This window comes from Sarcophilus harrisii, chromosome 5, assembly GCF_902635505.1.
Source record: "Sarcophilus harrisii chromosome 5, mSarHar1.11, whole genome shotgun sequence".
In the NCBI taxonomy this organism is placed as follows: domain Eukaryota; kingdom Metazoa; phylum Chordata; class Mammalia; order Dasyuromorphia; family Dasyuridae; genus Sarcophilus; species Sarcophilus harrisii.
This window is the reverse complement of record NC_045430.1, coordinates 61,551,298-61,574,356: the sequence shown is the minus strand read 5'-3', so window position 1 is coordinate 61,574,356 and position 23,059 is coordinate 61,551,298. Positions and strand designations below refer to the sequence as shown.

General features: G+C 38.0%; 1 protein-coding gene across 12 annotated transcripts in view; it reads right to left on the bottom strand.

Moving 5' to 3' along the window:
• WNK1 (WNK lysine deficient protein kinase 1) overlaps positions 1 to 23,059 on the bottom strand; it is a 145,980-nt gene that overhangs the window by 3,284 nt on the left and 119,637 nt on the right. For 4 of the 12 annotated variants that reach the window (XM_031939540.1, XM_031939541.1, XM_031939531.1 and 1 more), the window contains 13 exons: positions 19,679 to 19,736; positions 19,369 to 19,500; positions 17,411 to 18,903; positions 16,162 to 16,245; positions 13,246 to 13,329; positions 12,361 to 12,427; positions 11,734 to 11,807; positions 10,160 to 10,803; positions 8,769 to 8,971; positions 6,952 to 7,146; positions 5,757 to 5,849; positions 3,145 to 3,186; positions 211 to 386 (listed from right to left, as the gene is read on the bottom strand). In XM_031939540.1, the coding sequence (XP_031795400.1) occupies positions 211 to 386; positions 3,145 to 3,186; positions 5,757 to 5,849; positions 6,952 to 7,146; positions 8,769 to 8,971; positions 10,160 to 10,803; positions 11,734 to 11,807; positions 12,361 to 12,427; positions 13,246 to 13,329; positions 16,162 to 16,245; positions 17,411 to 18,903; positions 19,369 to 19,500; positions 19,679 to 19,736 (3,345 nt within the window). Of the gene's footprint in view, positions 1 to 210; positions 387 to 420; positions 1,402 to 3,144; positions 3,187 to 5,756; positions 5,850 to 6,951; positions 7,147 to 8,768; positions 8,972 to 10,159; positions 10,804 to 11,733; positions 11,808 to 12,360; positions 12,428 to 13,245; positions 13,330 to 16,161; positions 16,246 to 17,410; positions 18,904 to 19,368; positions 19,501 to 19,678; positions 19,737 to 23,059 lie in introns of those variants that run through there. The other 8 variants (XM_031939543.1, XM_031939537.1, XM_031939534.1 and 5 more) reach the window with 7 other exon arrangements.

The window sequence follows — 23,059 nt, the reverse complement described above, 5'->3', positions numbered from 1 at the left end:
AAATTGGAGTTATTTTTGGGAGGGAGGGAGAGGATCCTTAACAACAAAAACAACAGTGGCAAGATTAAGCTGATTACCAACAAAAAAACAACAAAAACCCTGTTAGAAAACATTTGGGGACCATTGCTATTCAGTAACAATTTGGGTGTTTAGTAAGTAGTCTCTCTCAATGTCTGAGATTGTGTTAAGAAGGAAAAAAGAAAGTCTCACCTCATAGTTCATGTGCCCCTTGCTTCCTCTCCTGCCTGAGAGATTCATGGCATCTCGGGCCCAGTTGTCTACCAACTTGTGTAGATCATCTGTAAATGTGCCCTTTCTACTGGGCGGCTGGGCTTGTGGGGCTTGGCTATTGACTGCTCCTCCCACTGTATTCGTACTGCTGGTCCCTAGAGGGAAAAAACATAGGTTTTAGAAAATAGTATTTAGGTTTCAATTTCAGGAGACATCAAAGATCACAGAATGATGAAAATGGAGGGCATGGGGGAAGGATGAATTAGGAAGCCATGCAGAAAGAAAGGCAAGTGATTTAAGATTCCCGAGTTTTATTTAAGCCATATGCCTTAGCTAAACAGGATTAAGAGAAAGGATTTTCCTCAGGAGCTATCAAAGTGCCTGGAGCGATTCTGGATGAGGGTGTTTGCCTAGGCCAGGCCTCGGGGAATTGAGGGCACAACAGGCAAATAGAACAGGTGTTTGTTTTTCATATCACCCCAGGGTAATCCAGGCCACTGACTACTACTGGTAGTCCGCTCCTAGCCCCCATGCTGTGAAAGAGGGAGAGGAATGGTGCCATCTGTGGAGCCAGCTGCTCTGGTTTCCAATCACCTTGAAGACGGGGAAAGCAGGAGAGGACTTTAATGCATTCGCATCAAGGGCAAAGTTGGAGGAGGAAGAAGGAGGGAAAGACTTGGTCTTGGAAAGGATAGGGCATCTACAATCCCACTTAGATACTGCCACAATTCTTCCACGTTAGTCACATAGGAGCATCCCAGAGATGGACTAAGAGATTTAATTAAGTAGTGGTTTATTTTTTCAAATACAACTTTTTACCTGGGCCCATAAATATGGATGTATAAAAGACATCACTGTTGGGAGAGACTGAATTTTCATTTGTTTCAACTGGTGTGATGAGCCAAGTCGGGGTTTGAAACTATTGTGGGCTTGGATCCTTTAAGCTCATGAAGAAGCTTTATTCTGAGGTTGTCAAAGGCCTTCTACTCCTTTCCCAAACCAGAGCAGCAAGCACTTCAACAAAGAAGCAGCAGAAACATTCAGCTTGGGGCAGAGGTGCACACGGGGTGGGGAAGCTTTGAGGCTATGGAGAAGGTAATTTTATTTGTATGATTGATGAGAAAGAAGGAGTCTGTGTCCTGCCTGATTTCGGCTCTGCTGGAGGGCACACTGAAGATTATTCGAAGACGCAAGTATTAGGGAAAAGGGAAAGAAGAGTCACTGTCTCATATTCATTCTTACCAAATCTCACATTTGCAACTGCAGGATAAATAAAAGCTATGTAAAGTACAGGGCTGTGATTCTGAGCCACCAGGATGTCAAGATACCCAACTGTTAGAGATCAGTCTTCTGCCCTTTGCTTCCTTGTCATAGGCATTGAGAAGTGCATGCGACCTTCCTGCTACATGAAAATAGATGCTAAAAGCCACCATCTGGAGCTATCCTTGAAATCAGGGACTGGCCTTGAGCCAAGTTAAGACTGATGCAGAGAATAAGATCCACAAGCATTTTGGAGAAAGGATCAGAGCTGACCTTTCAGTGAAGCTTCTGAGGAAGGCATCATGCTTCTTAATGCTCTGGCAATGTAAGGAGCATAATACAAGGCTCTTTGCCACAGTGAAGAATATATGCCCTAAGGTGACCTACTGCATGAATCATGTGAAAGAAAGGGTGCTAATTTCTTAGAAGTGCAAAGAACCTAAACAGAAAAGAGTGAGGTTTCAGGGAACTTTTCCTGGAAGGGCAAATGTAAGATAGGGCTAGAGTGGGAATCACATGCAGTGAAAATGAGTGGACATGGTAATATGAAATTTCAAGAGGTCACATGCATGAGGGTTGACATATTTAAAGGGAAAATATTTGGAGAAGCCCTGGTGAGTAAATAAGGCAAGCACAACACAAAATAAAGTTTAGTTAGAGGTAAGGGAACTATGAAAAGCCAAAATCTTTTAACAGGGAAGCCCAATACAGACAGAAGAAGTCTTAATTCACTTTTAAAAATTCCTTATTTACACATGCTAGGATGTGATACCTCTTAATTCTGGTGGCTACAATTCCTGGAACAGATGATCTTCTTACACAGCTGGTTTTTTTTTTTTTTTTTAAACTCTGTATGTTGGGATCTAGAATACTGGCTTGTGACATGGAGAAGTAACAGGTACACAGTAATTCCCTTTGATCTGGCTGCTAAAAACCGGTTGTCACATATCTGACTACTTGGAGACTAATAAGGTTCACTCTAGGCCATGTAAATCTCTCCCCTGCCTCTCGCTGAAATTCAGTTCCAGCCAATTTGTTGTTGGATAGGCAAGTTTTCAGACTTATGGTATTCCCTCCCTCTATGTTTCAGTTTAATCCTGGAAGGGGGGTGGGAGGGAGAAGGGGGGGGGGAGGGAAGGAGAACAAGGGGAGTAGAGTGCTCTTAATCTCATTAAACTTCCCCCCTTACCAAATCCTAATAACCATAATCTCTTCTGTGATTCTAATTAAAATTTCCAAACCTGTCCATTCCTTATCATTAAACCTAAGCAGAACTAGTAGTAGAATAAATATCTAAATCCACATATAACCTTATTCACTGAAGTCAAACCCTTACAAGGTGAATGAATTACATTCTATGTTTCCCAAACATCAATCAGGTACATCTCATCTTTCTGCATAATTCTCAAGCTATTACCAATTCATGATTTGCCTTGGGGTTGGCAAGTCTTGACAGTCTAGACTTGAGGTGCGTTTTCAGTTTCACTGATTAAATTACCTGCTAGTACGTAGGCATAAAAGAAATAAAGAGACAAATAGATGCAAGACTGAAGTCAGATTCAGGGAGTTAAGACTTTCCAGGGTTTGAAAAATTAATGGATAATATTTAGCATTACAATCAAAGGCCAAAAATAACAGAAAAGAGATAATTACTACAGAGCTGGTTGCAAGGACAGACTTTTTTCACCATCTTCCCTGAAGCACAAAGAAAGAGCAATGTGTTAAAGAAACATCAGTGCAAAATATTTAGTATCTGCAAATAGCATTACAAGACCCAGCAAGAGAAACCAGGAGTAGAGAAGGGACAGTAGGACCCACTGATCTTTGATGTCCAGAGGGGTAAAAAAGCAAACCCTTAGCAAAAAGGGTTATAAAACTGTAGCATCTGGAAATCAAGATGAAACCTATTGCTGACTGTTTCAAATCAATTTCATCTCTTAATTACCCATCCCAGAAAGGCTTCTCTCAAGTGAAGTCTGAAAGACTTGGGATTCTTGGTTAAAGAGACGATGCACCACTGAGGGACTACTGAGAGAGAGGAATCTATCAAAGTCTCATTGTTTAAGGTTCAAATACCCAAAGCAGAAAGTTTTCCCCACAGATCCAGTCCCACTCCGTTTCTCCTGCTGAGTAGTTAAAATGTAGGCAATTAAAAGTATTAGCATTCAGGAATTGGCAAAGCCTTTCACAGCAGCCTGACTACCCTAGCCCAGTTTCATTATTCACTTTTAACTTGCTTCCTCCCACCTTCACAATTGCAATCCTTAAGATTAAGGTTAGAGAATTCTAGGGAAACCAGCAAAATATGTATCAAGCCAAGCCGTGCTTTCAATAAACTATCTATTCCTACAGGATAAAAAAGATGCAAAAAAATCCCATGCAAACCTAGTTAATCCCCACCTTTCCTGCAACCATAGCTTCCTTGCTTCATAGGACCTGCTTAAGAGGAGTTATCTCATGCACAATAATGCATCTTTAATTGTCTTAGGCCCACTCCATTATCTTCCAAGGGAAGTGCTAAGAATGGAATGTATTTAAATGATCCCAAAACAAAAATGGACCCTCCCTGGAATTCTATGACATATTAGGGCATTTGAGTTTTTCCCAAATTTCTCTCCAAACTAACCCAACTTTAGTTATGGGTATAGTATACTTCTCTATTTATGGATAGTAACATAAATTTTGTGGGTACTGCCTTCTAGCCTGGTTGGATAGGAAATGTTATGTAAAAGAGCTTGACTTGGAGCTAGGAAAAATCTGGGTTCAAATCACTTACAAATGGATACTGTGTTGTCCATGGGCAAACCATTTAACCTTGGTGGCTTCTCAGTTTCTCTTACTAATAAAATAGAAATAATCTCTGTAGACCTAATCTTCACAGATTTTTGTGAGGATCAAGTTAAACATGTAAAAAGTGCTTTGTAAATTTTAAAGCACTACATTAATATCAAACTTATCCAGTGAAATTATTTCTCTGAGACCCTAAATCAAAGTACTTTATCAAAGTACTGTTAAAATATTATATCCCTTTAGTCAAATAATTTTGACTTTACCATCTATTGTAGAAGGAGTCCAGAGAATTCCCTAATATAGCTACCATTCTATTGCTAAAGTAAAGGGAAAAGAAGGGTAGGGGGTAGGAGAGACAGGCTAAGGAGATACAGGGCAATGAAGTTAAATGGGATGCATGAAGGTGAGTCAAAGCACTTCCCTTACATACCCTGTCATTACAGAGAACGGAGGGGCAAATAATATTTCCATCCAGGAGGGCCTATCAGCCTTTGAAGCACACTCAGAAGCATTATGTTGGCAGCCTTAGCACATGCATCTAGAAATACCTCAATAACAACATCAGAAGTTTGAGGTCTTGAGAGACAAGACCTTTCTTTAAGCTTTATCTCAAGTTTACTTATAAGGAATAGTCAGAAAAGATCAAAAAGCATATTATAAAACAATTCTCAATTATTGTACTATATGTGCCATCATGAGTGAAGACCACCTCCTTTTTCTTTGTGGGGAGGTCAGTCTCCAACTACTAATCAAACAGTTTACTAAAAGAGCTATTATAAACATATGTATATATTGGTTTCCCTTAGAAAAGGGCGAATTATATTTAGAAAATCTGTGAATTATTGAATTTGGGGTGAAAAGTAATGCAATTACCTGGAAGACTATGGAAGAATTAAGCAGAATCCAAGAGCCATTCAAAGGAGGTTTTTTAATGTTTTTCGGAAGCTCTCTATATACTATCCAGTACTCTAGGGTTATTTAATCTCAACTGAAATTAAGGTTTATTGTGAGTACTTCAATATGCTATGAAAGACAGAATAAACAGGGAAAACTACATCATGCTTCTATGACAGATTTAACCTAATTATGTACATATGTACTACTAGAATTTTTCTATCTTTCTGGCACCTTTCATGCCAAGGTCAAGAACCTGAAGTTGGTCTAAGAGTCATTACTTCAAGATAGCCTATGTATTCTGCTGGAATAGCCCTTTATATATTAGCTAAATTTAATATGAAGAAATCCTTCAGTATCCAATTAAGTTTATCTCCAAGTTCAAAGGAACGTGATCTATTTCTACAGAATTGTATTTTCATAAGAACAAATGGACCCAAACTTCTGAGTGTAATAATAATAGTTCAGCCAAGCCACTGAGTACATGGGACACAAAGAGACGAATGAGAATGAGCTGCATGAAATATCAAATCCAAGCAGCAGAAAAACAAAAACAAGGAAGGAGTAAAGGTGTTACACACAAAGAGCCAAGCAGGGCGTACTCAGAAATCGGGTCCTCCTGCCACCAGGTTTGAATGTCACCCGCTCAGATGCACAGTTAAACTTCGCACAGCCTGTGAGAAGGTGGGGGAAAAGAGGGAAGAACAGAGAAAGGAAGAGAAACACAGAACACAACTACAAGATGTTAGAAACTTGAGGTTGGAGTGGTGAAATGTACTAAGATGGCACAAAGAAGAACAAGCTTCAGGAGAAGGGCACCTAGATAGAATAGGAATCAGGAATTCCATTCCTTTCAACTGTTAAAGTCCAAAGCTCTTCACTTCACTGGTTATAATAAAGCTAGTTTATTTTGCTCCTTCAGAATAGAGTACATTCAGCTTGATAAAATTTGGTACTCAATTCAAAAGTTTCTTTTAATTCTCCTGAAAATGTTCTTAGAGAAGAAAGGGCATGGTGATCCTTGCTTCTGAGTTCTCTGGATATTATCTATCTTTTTTCCCTTTCTTTCTCCTTGAGACATCTCACAACTTAGTTCCATATCTCTTATTTTTATTATTAGTGTAGACCCTTTTGATGGATATGTTTTGACTAGTAAATCAAAATCATGGTGGCAAACTAGGCTATGGACAAAAAGCAGAATTTATCAGACTGTTCAAATACTGAACAGATCCTCCAGCCTGATTCCCCTATTCCAGCAGGGGGCAAAAAAAGCTTCCCTGATCAGGCTATGCATCATCTTCTAGGAAACTGTTTTATTCCATAGTAGTGACTATTGCATTTTGGGGATGACTACTTTCCCAGTCTTCTTTTTGACATGTCTTCAAGGGTTAAGTTCTGGGCCCCCAATCTCTCATTTGCTTGCAGTGATACCTCCTCACAAAGGTCTCAGACATGTGAATTTTCATGTTGGTCCCTACATGGCCTTCCTTGAAGAGGCTCTTTGACCAGATGGTAGCAACAAGCCTAACACATGCTGTCTGATCTCTCTGTAATAAGTCTACATCATCATCTTTTCTTCACCTCAAATTGTCCTAAAGCTAAGACTCATGAGCAGGTTGTACAAAGATTGTTTATAGGTCAGCTGCTCTTTTGCTTTCAGGTTCCTTAGTCCAAGCTGTGACCCTGAAGTCTTCTGGAACATTTGATCACCAAGGCTATGGCAATTCCTCCACCTTAGTGCTGTCAGAAGATGGTGGTTGCCATCTGATTTCTTACCTTGGCCTGGAGCAGAAAGGCTTGGTACTGAAATGGCACCATCACTGGTAAAAGCTGAATAGAGGTTCTCACTGGAGGGAGATGGTTTAAGGGGCTGTAACAGCTGATTCTGCCCAGTCTCTGGGATGCTGCCTGGAGGGTGGAGCGTCTGCTGGGGGTGCAAGACTGAAGCTGCACTCTGAGCAGACAGGTTACCTGTGAAAAGACAGAGCCACATCAGGAAACAAGGAGAAGTTTCTTAATAGTTCAGTCTTCCCACTGCACTCCACAGACATTGAGTGGGTAAGCTACAAAAAGACAAATGAGAATGGACTGCATGAAATATTAAACTGAGAGGCAGAAAACAAAAACAAGAAATCTGGTGTTTTAAAGGGGTATCAGGAAGAAATGGGGATGATAGATACTTATAGAATAAGAAAGAACAAAAAGCTTTATTGCCCAGAAGAAAAGTCAGGAGTGAAGTAAGAAGTAATCTCTGTGTTCCCTATAACAATGACATTAAGTTAGGAGGTTTCCATTATAAAGGGTTTGTCTTCAGATTGCCCATACTATCTCACATGTCTTAAGTCAAGTAAGAAAGGGCAGCTGCAGGACAAAGGAACTGTGCAATTTTCTAACTGATAATCCTGACTCTGAACAAGATTTTGGAAGGAAGACTTTGCTTTTCCCTATTAAGATACTGAAAGACTTCCCAAAGCAGGTTCTGCCTAGTTTTCCTACTAAGGCAGGCTTATGTTGAGTCAGATATAAAACTGTGTGGGGCAAAATGGGGGACAATGCAGAGAATGTCTTGGCAGGCACTCAATTTCTTGGCAGATGCTACTACATAAGTGCTGGGTCCAGTATCCTGCAAGTAAACTCCTTTTCTCATCCCTGGATACACAGATCTCCTATTAAACAAGTTTGTCAAGTATGAGCTTTCTTCACTTGGAGGGCAGGTAAGGTTAGCTGATGGCATTTTTCTAGCAGTAGTGCGGTGAGCTAATCTCTGATGTTGAGGAAATGTGTTAAAACAATCCTAACAGTTTTCAACCCTTACAACAAACACCAGACCTGAGGGGCAGACCTCTAAGGGAGAAAGTCTATAAGAAAATTAGAAAAGAAATAGAAGTGTTTTTACTTTTTACCTCTTAAAACTAGAGAATCCTTTTGGAAATTTTATACTAAGATTAGCTTTCATTACAAGGAATCATCATGAATACTGTTTACCAATTGCCATTCCCAGAGAAACCAACCATCATACTCTATATAAAGCAAAAAGTATGCAGCAAGAAAACAGTCATGCTACCAAATGGTCACTGGTATACATTGTTTTACGATATATATTTTTTCCTTATTTATATATGGTATTTTAATATATGTTATATTATAAATCCATTCTCAAGACATGCTTTTAACCGTTTCCTTTGAATACCATCAGTAAATTATTTCAAATGAGATCAAATGAGTTTTTGCTCAACATTTATTCAATGAAAATTTTTCTTTTTTAGTCCCCAGTGGGTAAACAGGAGTAACACTTCAGTTGGTGGCAAAGCTGAGAATTGCTCTCAAGTAGACTTTAAATTGGAGATTATAAAGTAGTTTCAGTATGAATTTTGCTAAAAGGACCATCACTAAAACCACGTCCAAAGGTAAAATGAAGGCAGGGAAGAGGGAGCTGAGAATAAAATGTAAAAGTTAGTTCTAGAAAATCAGCCTCTGAAAATAAGAAAAATATTGAAGTGACAGATCCATTTCAACAACTCAACAGCTTCTATACTGAGGGGGAAAAAAAAGGAAAAAACTAACAGGAAACTAAAGGAAAAAGACATTTTTACCTGAAAGTTGGGGGCTCTTATTTCCTAAAGAACTACTACGGCTAGATTTGCTGCCTTTGCTTTTAGTGGGTCGTCTTCTTCTCCCTGAGAGTGGAGCAGCTGGGGGAATGATGACTGCAGGAGGGACTTTGCCCAATTTGGTATATAAAGACTCGATTTCATGTTTCTGGCGACTCTGTAGGTCCTGGATCTCTTTAAGGTGCCTAAGAATAAAAGGCCAGATTTAAGAACATATTCAACACCAAACTTACTATTATATGACAACTTCAACTCGACAATAAATGGTAATTTCATTAATATTTGTGAATACAGACCCTTATATTTATCCTGAATGCAAATACCTAACCTGCTGTCAAAACATACATTTTCCCTAAAACCAAATCATTTCTACTATGATAAAAATTCCAATTTTTCTTCCCCATCTCTTTTTATCTCAATTTAAAATTCTTTGTTTCCAACAAGACTAGGGGAAACACTGGTTTTCCTGATTCCCAAGGCCAAAGAAGGCAAACAAAGGCCAGTTACTACTAGCTAGCCCTCACTACAGACATTCACCTAATACAAGGTAATTTTAGTGTTTAATAAAGCATCAGAGTTGGAGTCAGGAAGATCTGAATTCAAATCTTGCCTCATGTGATCCCAGGCCTTTAACCTGCTTCAGTTTTCTGACCTGAAAAATAACAATAGCATCTATCTCTCCAGGGGTGTTGTGAAAATCACATGAAATAGTTTAAAGCGCTCTACTATCTAAAGTCTAGGCATGGAGTCAGAAAGACCCAAATTCAAATCTGGCCTCAGATATTTACCAATGTTATGATACCGAGTAAGTCATAACATTTACCCTGTCTACCTCACTTTTCCTAATTGAAAAATATGTCCCAGGGTGATTGTGAGGATGAAGCAAGAAAATATTTGTAAAACACTCAGCATAGTGGCCACCTACACAACTGCTTAAATAAGTTTATGTGACAGGCTAGTGGTAGCTAAAACAAGGCTCAAAGTAACATTATTCAGTCTCAAAAAAGCATACTTTGTGAACAGAAGTGGTATAGAATAAAGTAGAATTTAATGAAATATCTTCAGACAATTTTCTGTAGTTTAAATATTTAATGTCTTTTACAATGTTTTCTCTCTTGTATGTATAAATCTTTTGATCAAGAACAGACTGCCTCCACTAAACTTATGGCTTTGCCAAAAGAGCTGTGGATTTGATATCTCGATTTGATAATTTGCTATCTTGGATTTCTATCTGCTACCTTGTAGTTCCATTACCCTGACAAGTCACCAAACCCCTCTGGAGTTCCTAAACTGAGATTAGATTATGTCTAAAGTCCTTCCCAATTCTAAATCTTTAATTCTATATCTCTCATAAGGGAAGAAAATGGTCTTACTTTTCTCGTAGCCGACGTAGTTCTGACTTCAAGTCCTCATCTTCAATGTCTGACTCATTGTCACTGCTCATGTAAGAGGAGTTGAATGAATTGCTAAGGCTCTGGCTAAGGCTCTGAATGGGAAGGCTGCCTTTTGAGCCCAAATGGTGAGTAGAATGGGGGCTACCTGAACCATCATCCATATTCCTACTGAGAAAGGCAGCTTCTAGGTCACAAGATGGCCCATTAAGATGGCTTGGCTCTGGCGATTCAGGCATTTCTTTCTTTGGTGCTACAGCAGAAGGAACGGCCTGTTCAGAATCCAATAAAGGGCGTACTACAGGTGGCTCTCCCTCCACCACAGGGGTGACCTTATCTTCAGTTTTTGACACAGAGAATCGGCCAACCACTGTGGCAGGCTGCTCAGCTTCGGGCTTTGTCTGGGTAGCAGAGGTTTTTTGAGAAGGAACACCGTCAACCATATCCAAAGAGGGGCTACATAGAGCTGTGGTGACTCCACCAGGCTCCTGCTTCACCAGTGTATTCTCTGGGCTACTACTGGACAGCACTGAGGACTCTGAAGTACTTGATTCAAAGTGTACAGACTTGATTTCTTCCGACTTGCTTCTATTTTCCTTCAAGGAATCATCTACTGCAACTGATACCTGGGGATTTAAAACAACAACAACAACAAACAACTAACCTTCAGGAGAGACTAAAAAAACCAAAACCAAAATACCAAAGCTGCAAATTCCTACATGGTAGGCCATTCCATTTTCCTATTAACTGTATCCAAGCTTTTCATTTTCATACTTCCAACCTAATCCTTACTATCTGAAATGAAGTTTTTTTTTTTTTCCCATAAATAACCCAAATAGCAGGGCAATTTTCAGCTAAATGTAAGACACAATCTTTTAGGAATTAAACTATATTCATTAATTGATAATTATTAGTACATATCCATTATTTATTTATAATCATTCTTATTAAGTATAGAGGAGCCCTACTCAATGGGGTGAAGGAAGTGATGAGGAGAAATATATGAGCTCAGAGAAGGAAGTACAAGATAATTTGGGACAAAAGGCACCACAACCAGGAAAGAAGAAGGCAGACTTCCCAGAGGAAGTGGCATCTGGGAGGTAAGTCTTGGAAAAAAAGACAAAGATGGTTCCTTTAAAGAAAAAGGTGGGGAAGGAGCACACCCCAGGCAGGAGCCCAGTTAGGCACAGGCAGGAGAGAGAATCCCAGTCCGGAGGCACAGCAAAGGCCACCTTGGCTAAAAAAGAATGTACTAGGTGTGTAAAAGAGGTGAATGTAAAAAAGTTTAGAAAGGTATTCTAGAGACAGATTGTAAAGTATAAGGTGAGGAGTTGGTATTGGTTTCTAGTCCTGGGTCTGCATCTTATTAGAGAAGCAATTCTTTAGAAATTAAAATATAACGTATATCTGTTAATCACTGTATTCCAATGGGTTCTTAAAAGATTATGCCAGGGAAGCTTTCATATCAGTTTATTAAAGTTTATATCTAGCAATTATATTATTTATATAACCTGTGGGAAAAAAAGGATTAAGTTTCTGAAAAGTGAATGACTTACCTGAAACCGGCCCATTTTAAGAACGCTAGCCTCTGAGTTGGTCATCATGGTATTATCTTCTATGCTTGAAGCTGCTAAAGTATAGAGAAATGAAGATGACAAAGTAGTTTGAATAATCTTTTTTCTCTTTTTAATAATGTCTAGGAGGATGACTCTAAATCATCTAATTTTATTATTGTTATTATTATTTTTGCACTGCTGAATTTTTAAAGTTAAGTGCTCAAAAAGTACTTAGATATAAGATTCATGAAACAAGAATTTTCTTCTAGACTAGGTTAATTTTTAAGTTCACCTCCTTAAGTCTTTTTGTACTTGGAGAAGATAATGTCCAATTTTGGGAAAAGGCCTTCTAAGGTGGTCTATTTATGTAAACAACATTATTTGAAATATAGAACAGACTTGCTGTTGGTTGAATTCAAAGAATTTGGGGTTTTTTTGGAGACTAATGACAGTGATCATTTTGTAGAGACAGTTATTAACATTACTCTTCTGTTAACTCCAATTTCCAACTGTATGAGCCTTTTTTTAGGATGTATTAATAATTTGCTCCCAGACTAAATGGAGGCTCAAGGACCTAAACAGAAGCCTGCTTTATAACTGTGCTATGCTCAAGGTATCATACTCTACCTTTCTGAGCTGGCACTACCACTGGCACTGCTCCAGCAACTGATGTTGGAGTCACAACTGATGTGGGCTGCAAGACAAAATTTAAAGGAAAAAGGAAAAACTTCATTTTTTTTCTTTTTTTACCATTTTTTTGCAACAGTCTGCTGAAGCCAAATATTTTGAAATATAGTCCAACTTTTATCCCAATGTAGAAGATATATTAGGAACATGAGGAACAGCCAGGTTTTGTCATGAGAGATGACAAGATGTTTTCTAAACAAAAACTTCTAATCTAGTAGAGTCAGTTTAGTAACTACATTTTCTTTCTTCGCTTTTGCAGGAAGACAGAAATGCTATCTATGAATGATAGGATCCAAATGTACCAGAAAACCCGATCTTGTCATTAAATCAACCTATAAGACTAATATGTCTTTCCTATTTAATTATCTAAATATAACTTCTAGGAGAAGTAATAAGCTTTTAAAGCTTTTTTATGATATACTCTTTGCTTAGTTTATTGCAGAAAGTACCTCAGAAATTCAAAGGTAAGCTTTTTACTTTAGTAAAAAACTACTTTTTACTTTTACTTTTTATCTTTTTAATTAAAATTAAACCACGATACTTCTGACATTCAAGTAACGAGAAATTAGATGGGTGCAAGAATCTGAACTTTTCTTTTGGAGCTAGCTAGTGAAAACACAATTAGCTGAATAAACAGTACAATGTGGTAAACATCATAGATTTTCATATCAGATGTCCTATCATGACCATACATTACACATGTAGCTATACTTTGCAAAAATCTTCTTAAAGATTAAAATGTCTACCTGTTTGAATTATACTTTCTAGGAACATGGTATCCTGGGAGGGAAGGGGACAAGCTATTTTTGAGCTCTTTCAACTTACAGCAACTGAAGATGTGACTGGGACAGTCTCTGGACTAAGGGCTCTTCTTAACTGAGCATCAAGATCTTCTAGAGGTTGCTGAGACTGAAGCAAAAATACCCACTAATAAGAATATCTTAGGCATATTAGCAAAATCAACAGCCAATTTATATGGGTGTATTTACTTTGCAAAACCAACATTATGACTTTACAGTCTAGATTTTAAAAAACAGGTTTTTGAAGGGAAATGCAACATTAATTTTCACTGAAATGAAAATTTAAAAAAATTGATCTTCATAATGTAGGGCTGTTTCCAAATTAAAGTTTCTATCACCTTTTCAAGACTAAAATAAATCAGATCATGTGAATGGCCTTTCCTGATCTACTTTCTTTTGCACCCAGAAGATGAGTTTCATATTCTTCCTCTCTCTGGCTAAGAAGTTTTATGAAATGTAGAACTGTAGTTAAACTTATTTTAATCACCTCTTACTTCCATTTACTTTTTTCTTCAGTTTATAAAACTAACTATAGGGAGAATGTACTGTCAGTTACACATCATTTTTGAAAAATAACTTTTTAGTACTTAAGCTGTCATTTGCCAGTATCACTTCCCCTTCTGTTGCAACAATAGAAGAACAGTTTAAGAGAAAACATAAAAAACAAATTATCATGTCTGAGACTATATGTCTATGCAAGCCACTTCTTATCAATTTCCTAAAGCTGAATATTATTAATAGCACATTATTTAGAAGGTCATTTTCAAGGACTCAAGGTGGAAACAACTACTATTTCCTCACAAATGAGAAGCTTTATTTGCCAAGTTAGCTTTCAATTTTTTTATTTCCCTTTTCTGTGAGAAAATGAAGGACCTTTTTATAGGAAAGCTACATATTTGCAAACATGAAACATGGCTTCAAAACATTTTACTTTTATGAGCTAAGTCACAAACTCTAAACAAAAACTTCTAATCTAGTAGAGTCAGTTTAGTAACTACATTTTCTTTCTTCGCTTTTGCAGGAAGGCAGAAATGTTATATGTAGAAAAGCTACAGTTGCCCTATATTTTAGGTAAAATAACACATGCTTTCCCTCACAACAATCTTGTGAGGGAAAAACCCCATATAAATGTAAGCTATTATTACCACTATCAGCATAGAACACTTGTTTCAAAAATACTAAGTCTTAGATATAAAATTCAGTACAATTGAAACCAGAAATGCATCATAGGTAGTATCCAAATTATAAATGCCAAACTTATGAATGAATAGGTAAGTTGAAAGAACTCCTTGGGAATTTTCCTCCCCTTCCCCTTGGATGACAGAAACTCTGTCCTACTTGGGACTCTCACTATTCTTTTTTTTTATCTTGTTGCTCAGGTCTAGCACCTTTCAGATACTGATAGTAAGAGTCTCAATTCTTGTCCAACCTTATCATCAAAAGGAGGAATAAAGGAAAAATCTCTTAAACTTGTCTTTTCTCACCATTTTTTTTTCTCACTCTAAATCCTCCCATTCCTGCTCTACACTTTCAAATTTCTTACCATAACCCTGTTCTTAACTACCTTTAGCTTTCTGCCTTATTCTATTCTTCTCCCTCCAAGAATTCTCAGCTCTTATTTCTAATTATCCCTTCTTTATCTTCATTTAGCAAGTATAACTGGAGTTCCAAAGTCATTTACAAGACTTGTAACACATTTTTATTAAATTTGATGATGGCTAGAAATTGTATATTTGCTCTTCTTTTATAGTTCAATATTTTTCAAGTACACTCATAATAAAATTATAATTAGAGCAACATGATTATTAAATCCAAAAGATTTTCAAAGACATATAACTGATATTTCAAATAAAACATGTCATCCTCATAGAGGTAAAATACTAACATAATTTGATTTAAATATTTATGACCTTGCTTACTCAAAAATAGTGCCAAAGATGAAGTGGGTGTTTTTTAAAAAAGTCATACCCAATTGGAAGAATACATATAATTTTGCTTAATTACTTCCTTTGTACCATAGGATGGTAATATCAAAGTAGAAGCTTCTATATGACCTACTGGATATATGCAACAATATATTTTTTCCATCACCTCAAACTGTCTAAGGCTAAGGCTCATGAGCAGATTATACAAAGACTGTGTACTGGTCAGCTGGTTTTTTGCTTTCAGGCTCCTTAGTCCAAGTTGTGACCCTGAAGTCTTCTGGAGCATTTGATCCATCACCAAGGCTATGGCAATTCCTCCACCTTAATGTTGTCAGAAGATGGTGGTTGCCATCTGATTTCTTACCTTGGCCAAATACATTGCAAATATATTTTAGAATTTAAGTCACTTTTTAATAATATCATTAAATAGTTTCAGGTTCTTTCTAACATGCCAGCCCTAAACTTTGCAGCATTGCTTTCCTGGAGCTGGGGGTCAGCAAACTATTACCTGGAAGCTAGGAATGGTTTTTACATTTTTAAATAAAGGTTTATTGTATATAATAAAAAGCCTTTGGGCTCCATAAGAACAGGAGGAGGACTGAATCTGTCCTTTAAGTTTGCTGACCCCTATTCTAGAGAATGAACACTACAGAATTTTGAAACAATTAGGTTTGAAAGTTTAGAAAAGTGCTCATCCTTAACTTTATAGTTTTGGAGGGAAATAATTTGCTGATAAAATTTTGGACTCTGAGAAACAGTTTTTTCAGAACAGACTTCAATGAAATAAATATCTTCCTAATTAGGTTCTCTAATATCCCAAAAAGAAGATTTATTTGTACATCTGGGATCTGGATTTCTAGGCTCAAGTCCTAATCGAAAACCCATACTAGAGAGGGGTTACTCAGTCAAGACAAAGAAAAACAGAGAAGCCAATATCATCCAATGAAGAATTTCACCATGCATTTTGAAAGAGAGTAAGAAAACACCAGAAAGAATTCTGCCAAGTCATGGAGCACCTGTGTTAGGGAAGGTCCTGGAAAAGGCGGCAGCTGCTCGCTGGGTGGGGTACCAGATTGAAGTTCAGTACCTACTGGTTGTACCTACAAACAATGAATGGAAATTTTAATGTATCAGACATGAACAGAAGAAGGCTCAGAGGAAAATAAACTATTGCATACTAAGAAATACACTCGATTTAAATGAGTGGACAAAAAGTTACAGAAACAAACAAAACAAAAAACAAACAAAAAGCCCGAGACTTGCCAAAAACTGCAATTTACTGTGAATTATTCAGCAGAGGAAGGATTTACTGGAGAATAATGTAGTTATTATAGAGCTGGTACATTACTTTATGGCATTAGCTCAAGTTATGAATAAAGGCAGGCAGAGCTTTTGATAGCTTTGCAGGACAACTCTGAAAAATCCAAAAAGTGATATACATACAGTAAGTTTTCTCTTATGGAAGAGGACAAATGACCAGCATCTAATTCAGGAGTACTGAGATTAGGAGGCAACTCTACTGAGCTGATCTTGGGCCATCTATCTTGAAGTTTAACACCGTCAAGTTTTGTTAAGACAGGTAAACTCTCTCTAGTTGGTTTTAAACTACTGAAAGACCCAATATGACAATGAGAAGCTAAGTGCTTTTCTACCAGGAGCAAAATATGAGTCCTTTGCCTGCCTTGTCATTTTTACAAAAATTTTGTGCATTATTAGACTAAAAAGATGAGTAAAACATGCAAGTTAGTTAGAAGAAATCTAGTCATAACTCAGTAGAGACTAACTCTTGTTATTTGGTCACAAACACTCAATTACGTTAAAACTCTAAATCTTAAATCTTGATTTTTGTAGCACTGGGAAAAAAAGTGCTGCTTTAATAGCTAACTTCATGGAGAAGAAAAGAATTCTCTTTGAGAGTTAAGTGTTATTTTTATCTGAATCAAATGGGACAAATGTTTGTGTGGTATCTAACATTAATATTGGTATAACTCAGAAAACACAATTCCTAGAAATTAACTACAAACTAATGAAATATATGTACCTACATAGACACACACTTTTAATGAAATCCAAATATATAAATTGAGCACAAACAAATTAAGTGAGTCAACTTCTATATTCGTCTCTGAATCTATTTTCAAAGCTACATTTCTATTTTGTTGGGGCCTATGGTAAAAAAAGTTTAACTCTACACTTAAGAGAAAATATACTATTTCAGTGCAATAAAAGAAGAAAGTCTGTAAAACGAATCCTTAAGAACCTTACCGGTACCCTGGCGATAGGTGGCTTTGAGGGAGGGGTTCCAGGTTTCACCCCTACTGCAGTGCTGGTGGGGGCTGGAACATAGCTGACTGGGGTGGCAGCCTGCCCGGGTGTGACCACTGGTGTAACAGCTGACAAACCAGTAGTTGTTCCTAGAGGCAAACTGCTTGGTGGTAAGCAAGTGCTCGTGGTGGAAGTCATGAGCTTGCTTGGTGCCACAGCGGTGGTTGGGATGCCTGGCATGACTGTAGTCTCCACTACCAATGATGTCTCCAGGGAGACAGGGGCATGCTGGGCTCCAACAGAACTGTGTTCACTGAAGAGAGACCGCAGTTTTTCTTCCAGAGTCTTTATATCATCAATGCCAGGGGCTTTGGGTTGTGTATCAGTATCTACTTCAGGGCAATGAGTGTGGGGCTGGTTGGGAAGTGAAGCTGGTTGAGGTTGACTATGAATTAGTGTCTGCTGTACAGCAGGCACATTGGTAATAGGCTGTGCTAGGGGCGGGATACCAGGTAAAGGTACCTGAGGTAACACCGGGGTGGAGACGGTCCCTGCTGCCTGTGAAAGTACTGGAGGAGAAGCCACAGCGGATGGGACCTGTAAAGGATGCAGCACACTGGGCTGACTAGCTGAATCAGAGATCCCAGCTCCAGAGGAAGATGGAGCTACTGAGAGGGGCAGGGAGAGCCCTGCTGCACTGCTAAGGGGTGGCTTGTCTGGTAAATGTGTGCCATCGTGTTTGGGATGGAGTGCACTGACTACCACAGTTTCTGCTACAGTGGGAGCAGAGCTGCTGCTACTGATTTGAAGAGGTGGTTGTGAAGCCATGCTTGGGAACGGAGTGGTGGCAGATGTGGAAGTCAGGGTGGCTGCCCCAGTTATATTTGTTGCAATTGGGGTGGGCTGAGAAGTCATAGCTGGTGTGATAGCACCTGGGGGAACTGTACTGGCTATTCCAGGAACTGGAACTACCAATCCCGCTGCAGGAGGAAAAGTGCCAGCACTAGACATAACTCCCCCAACTGGTGGGGCCTGAACTGATTCACTTGCAGTAGACAATGACACGGCTGCAGGAATAGTAATGCTGGAAACCACACTGGTCATTACTGGTGGTCCAGACACCTGTGGTACAGGAAAAGAACTTGAAGTTAATACACCTGCACTGGAGGCAACTCCGGCAATTACCTTTTCAGTAGGCATAGTGACCACAGATTGAATGACTGGTGCAGAAACACTATTAAAAGGGCTACTTGTAGCAGGGACAGATACTGAAGGCACAGCTGTTGCCGTGGGAGGGAAGACTACAGCCATGCTAGTCATAGTGGCAGGTACAGTTGGAAAGGTTGGTCCTGCATGGCTGAAGTTTGGGGGAGCTGTACTGGGTCCTTCTGACATTTGAGCATGTCTAAGTTCAGAGAATGCCTGTTGCAAACTAACGGATGAAGCAGAATGAGACAGATTCATTACAGGGCCATGGGATGGAGCAACAGCAGCTGCAAAGAAAGACAAAACAAAACAAACACAAAAAAGTGAAGTTAGTTAATTTTTTTTTTTTAAGTTAGGAATATAACATGGACCCAAACTCTTATTAAGCTCGCCAACATGAATGTTTAACATTCTACTAAGAGAACATATCTTAAAATAGTAGAGAGTTAGTCAGGATACATTAGTCATTTGGCTGGATACCCAATCCTTATATAATGATGGAGGAATTCAGATTACAACCATACATTTGGAATGACTCTATTTACTCACAATTCACTATATGTACTTTGATTACCAAACTCACTTTTTTTTTTTTTTAATTCTGTTGCAGCTTCCTACACTTACTGGATATTCATTAATCTCCCAATTTTAATTCTGCCTCATGTTTATCTACTGTTTTTTACTTTGAGCTTTCCATAAACTGAATTTGGGCCAAATTCCAAAAAGAACGAAGTTGTTTGAGAAAAACTCACTTGTGTCTGATATTTCACTTGATGTAGCAGTGAAAAATACTGACTCTCGTAACCGACTCTCTGGTACAGGACTCACTATGAACCTCCGTCCAGCTGAATGTACAACTTGAGTTAATGAACTGGAGGGAACACCTAAATAAGAAAAGAAATTATACATTATTCTTCATCTGGCTTCAGTTCTCACACAAAAGCAGCTCATAAGTTCCCTTACTAAAGCAGTGAGAGAACATCTAGGTAGCTGACTGCTATTTGTTTTCTGAAAAGTCAAATGCTAAAACAAGACTATGTGGAAAGTTGAAAGGAAGCTTACCTGCCCTCTGAGGCATAGAAGATGCAGGATTTGGTTGCTTGAACTCTCCCTCCAATTTCTACAATAAACAAAACTCCAGTCACTTATGCACTATAGTTCCCACGTACAACATAATGACTGTGATCACTAAACCCAGTTAAGGGTTTTAGCTGAATACCTCTGGGCATTTGATTCAGAAAACTGTAAATGTCAGTCAACTAGCCTCTCTATTATTAAGGTTCTATTATATGACAAACACTGTGCTAAATTCTGGGGATGGGGAAAAAAAGATAAAAAGGATAGTCCTTAAAAAAAAAAAAAAAGTATAGTCCTTACACTCAGAAAAAATTACATCAATTATATCATAATGGGGAGACAACATATAAAACAACTGTATACAAACAAGAATAAAATGGAGATAATAAACAAAAGTCACTAGCAGAGATCCAAAAAGGCTTCTTAAAAATGGGAGTATAGTTGAACCACAAGGAAGTCAGAGAAGCTAGAGCTTAAGAGATGAGGAACATCCAGGAGACCAGAGGCACTGGAGAGCAGCACTTAATAAGAAAAGGGAAGGTAGGGTGTAAGGAGTAAGAACACTGGAAAGATAGGAAAGGGTCAGATTATGAAGGAAACAACAGATTTTATATTAAAAGTATTTATAAGTATAAAAAATTTTATATTAAAAGTAAAAGATCTTAAAAGTACCAGGAGAGTTGCTTGAATGGTGGCACAGTGTGTGTGTGTGTGTGTGTGTGAGAGAGAGAGAGAGAGAGAGAGAAGAGAAGAGAGAGAGAGAGAAAGAGAGAGACAGAGACTTTAAGACAAGATAAACACTTTCAGATCTGTGCTTTAAGAACACCAATTACTTCTCCAACTGATAAATGGTCAAAGGATATGAACAATTTACAGATGATGAAACTGAAAACTGAAAAGGTATTCCAAATCATTATTGATCAGAGGAATGCAAATTAAGACAAGTCTGAGACACCACTACACACTTGTCAGATTGGCTAAGATGACAGGAAAAAATAATGATGAATGTTGGAGGGGATGTGGAAAAACTGGGACACTGATACACTGTTGGTGGAACTGTGAACGAATCCAACCATTCTGGAGAGCAATTTGGAACTATGCTCAAAAAGTTATCAAACTGTGCATACCCTTTGATCCAGCAGTGTTACTATTGGGCTTATACCCCAAGGAGGTACTAAAGAAGGGAAAGGGACCTGTATGTGCCAAAATGTTTGTGGCAGCCCTGTTTGTAGTGGCTAGAAACTGGAAAGGGACCTGTATGTGCCAAAATGTTTGTGGCAGCCCTGTTTGTAGTGGCTAGAAACTGGAAATTGAGTGGATGTCCATCAACTGGAGAATGGCTGAATAAACTGTGGTATATGAATATTATGGAATATTATTATTCTGTAAGAAATGACCAACAAGAAGATTTCAGAAAGGCCTGCAGAGACTTACATGAACTGATGCTGAGTGAAATAAGTAGAACTAGGAGATCATCATATACTTCAACAACAATACTATATGAGGATCAATTCTGATGGAAGTGGCTCTCTTCAACGAGAGGATCCAAATCAGTCCCAATTGATCAGTAATGAATAGAACCAGCTACATCCAGTGAAACAACATTGGGAAATAAGTGTGGACCACAACATAGCATTTCTACTCTTTCTGTTATTGTTTGCTTGCATTTTTGTTTTTCTTCCCAGATTATTTTTACCTTCTTTCTAAATCTGATTTTTTTTTTGTGCAACAAGATAACTATATAAATATGTATACATATATTGTATTTAACATATACATTTAACATGTATGGGATTACCTGCTATCTAGGGTAGGAGGTGGAAGGAAGGAGGGGAAAAGTTGAAACAAAAGTTTTTGCAAAGGTCAGTGTTGAAAAATGACTTATGCATGTGTTTTGTCAATAAAAAGCTAAAATAATAATAAATTAAAAAAAAAAAAAGATAGAGCAATGAAATACCTAACAAATAAAGAAAAAAAAAAAAAAAAAAAGAACACCAATTACACAGTTGAGGAAGACAGACTGAGTAGGGAAAGACTAGAGGCAGACAGACCTAACTGTAAAAGTTTAAGCGTGCCCCAGGGTGGTAGCAGTGTTAAAGAGAAGAGAATTTATGTTAACCATGTTATTACCAAAACAGAACAACAGATTTTTTTTAACAAATTGATCTTTTAACAAATTGACTGGATATAGCAAGTGAGAGAGAATGGAATCTAGGGATGATACCCTGACTGTAAGCCTGAGTGACAGGGAAGATGTAGCTACTTTCCACAGGGAAATTTAAAAAAAAAAAAAAAAAAAAAAAGGAATGTTTAGGGCAAAAGATAATGAACTCCATGAGAAATCCAGTTTGAGATGTTCAATAGACATCTGAAGACACGATTTTAGAGGTCAGAAAACTAGAGATTAGGGCTGGACAAATAAACCTGAAAATTATCTGAATAGATATGATAATATTCATGAAAGTTGATGCAGAAGAGATCCAGGATAGAGCCTTGAGGAATATCCATAGACATATGGTCTACATCAAGATCTAGAAAAGACTGAGGAACAGTCAAACTAAACAGCAAAATCAAGAGAGAACAGTGTCATGAAAACCTAGAGAGAAGAGAGAATATACCAGAGAAGAGGTTGATGGACAGTGCCAAAAGCTGCACAAGTTAAAAGGGATGAGAAACCAGAAAAGGCCATAAGATTGGGCAATTAGAGTTCATTGGTAACTTTGGTGACAGTAATTTTGGTGGAGTAATATCAATAGTCAGAATGCAGAGTTAAAAAGGGAGTGAGCAAAAAGGAAGTAGAGACATCAAATGGCCTTTTCAAGGAGTTTAGCCAGAAAAAGAAGAAAAAATGCAAGATAGCTAGAAAGGATAGCTAGATCATGTGAGGATTTTTTGAGGATGGGAGAGACATGGATATATTTGCAGGCAGTAGGGAAGCAGACAGGAGACAAGGAGAGACTAAAGGTAAAAGGATGAGAATCTATTGGTAAAGACATTATTCTGTGTACATGCAGAGGAACTTTGCTTTGGCAGGAATCTTCATGTGAGACAGGAATGAAAGAAAGTAGTAGAAGGCATCTTAGCAGAGAAGGGGAAAAGAGGAAGTTCTTTGTGAATGGCCCAATTTTTCTGAGTGAAATATGAGGAGGATACTCTCAAATGAGAGTTCTGGGGGGCTAGAAAAGGAAGAGAACTATGGGAGGTTTCAGAAGGTACAAAAGGATCTGTAAAAGTTGCTGTGGTGAGGAGAGTGAATTAATTAGAAAAGTATGCAAGGAATGCTTTGCTGGGCCCAGTTAAGAATACATTAAGTAATAATCACTGAAAAGTATGAAACAAAAAGATTAATTCCTGGATTTATATGAC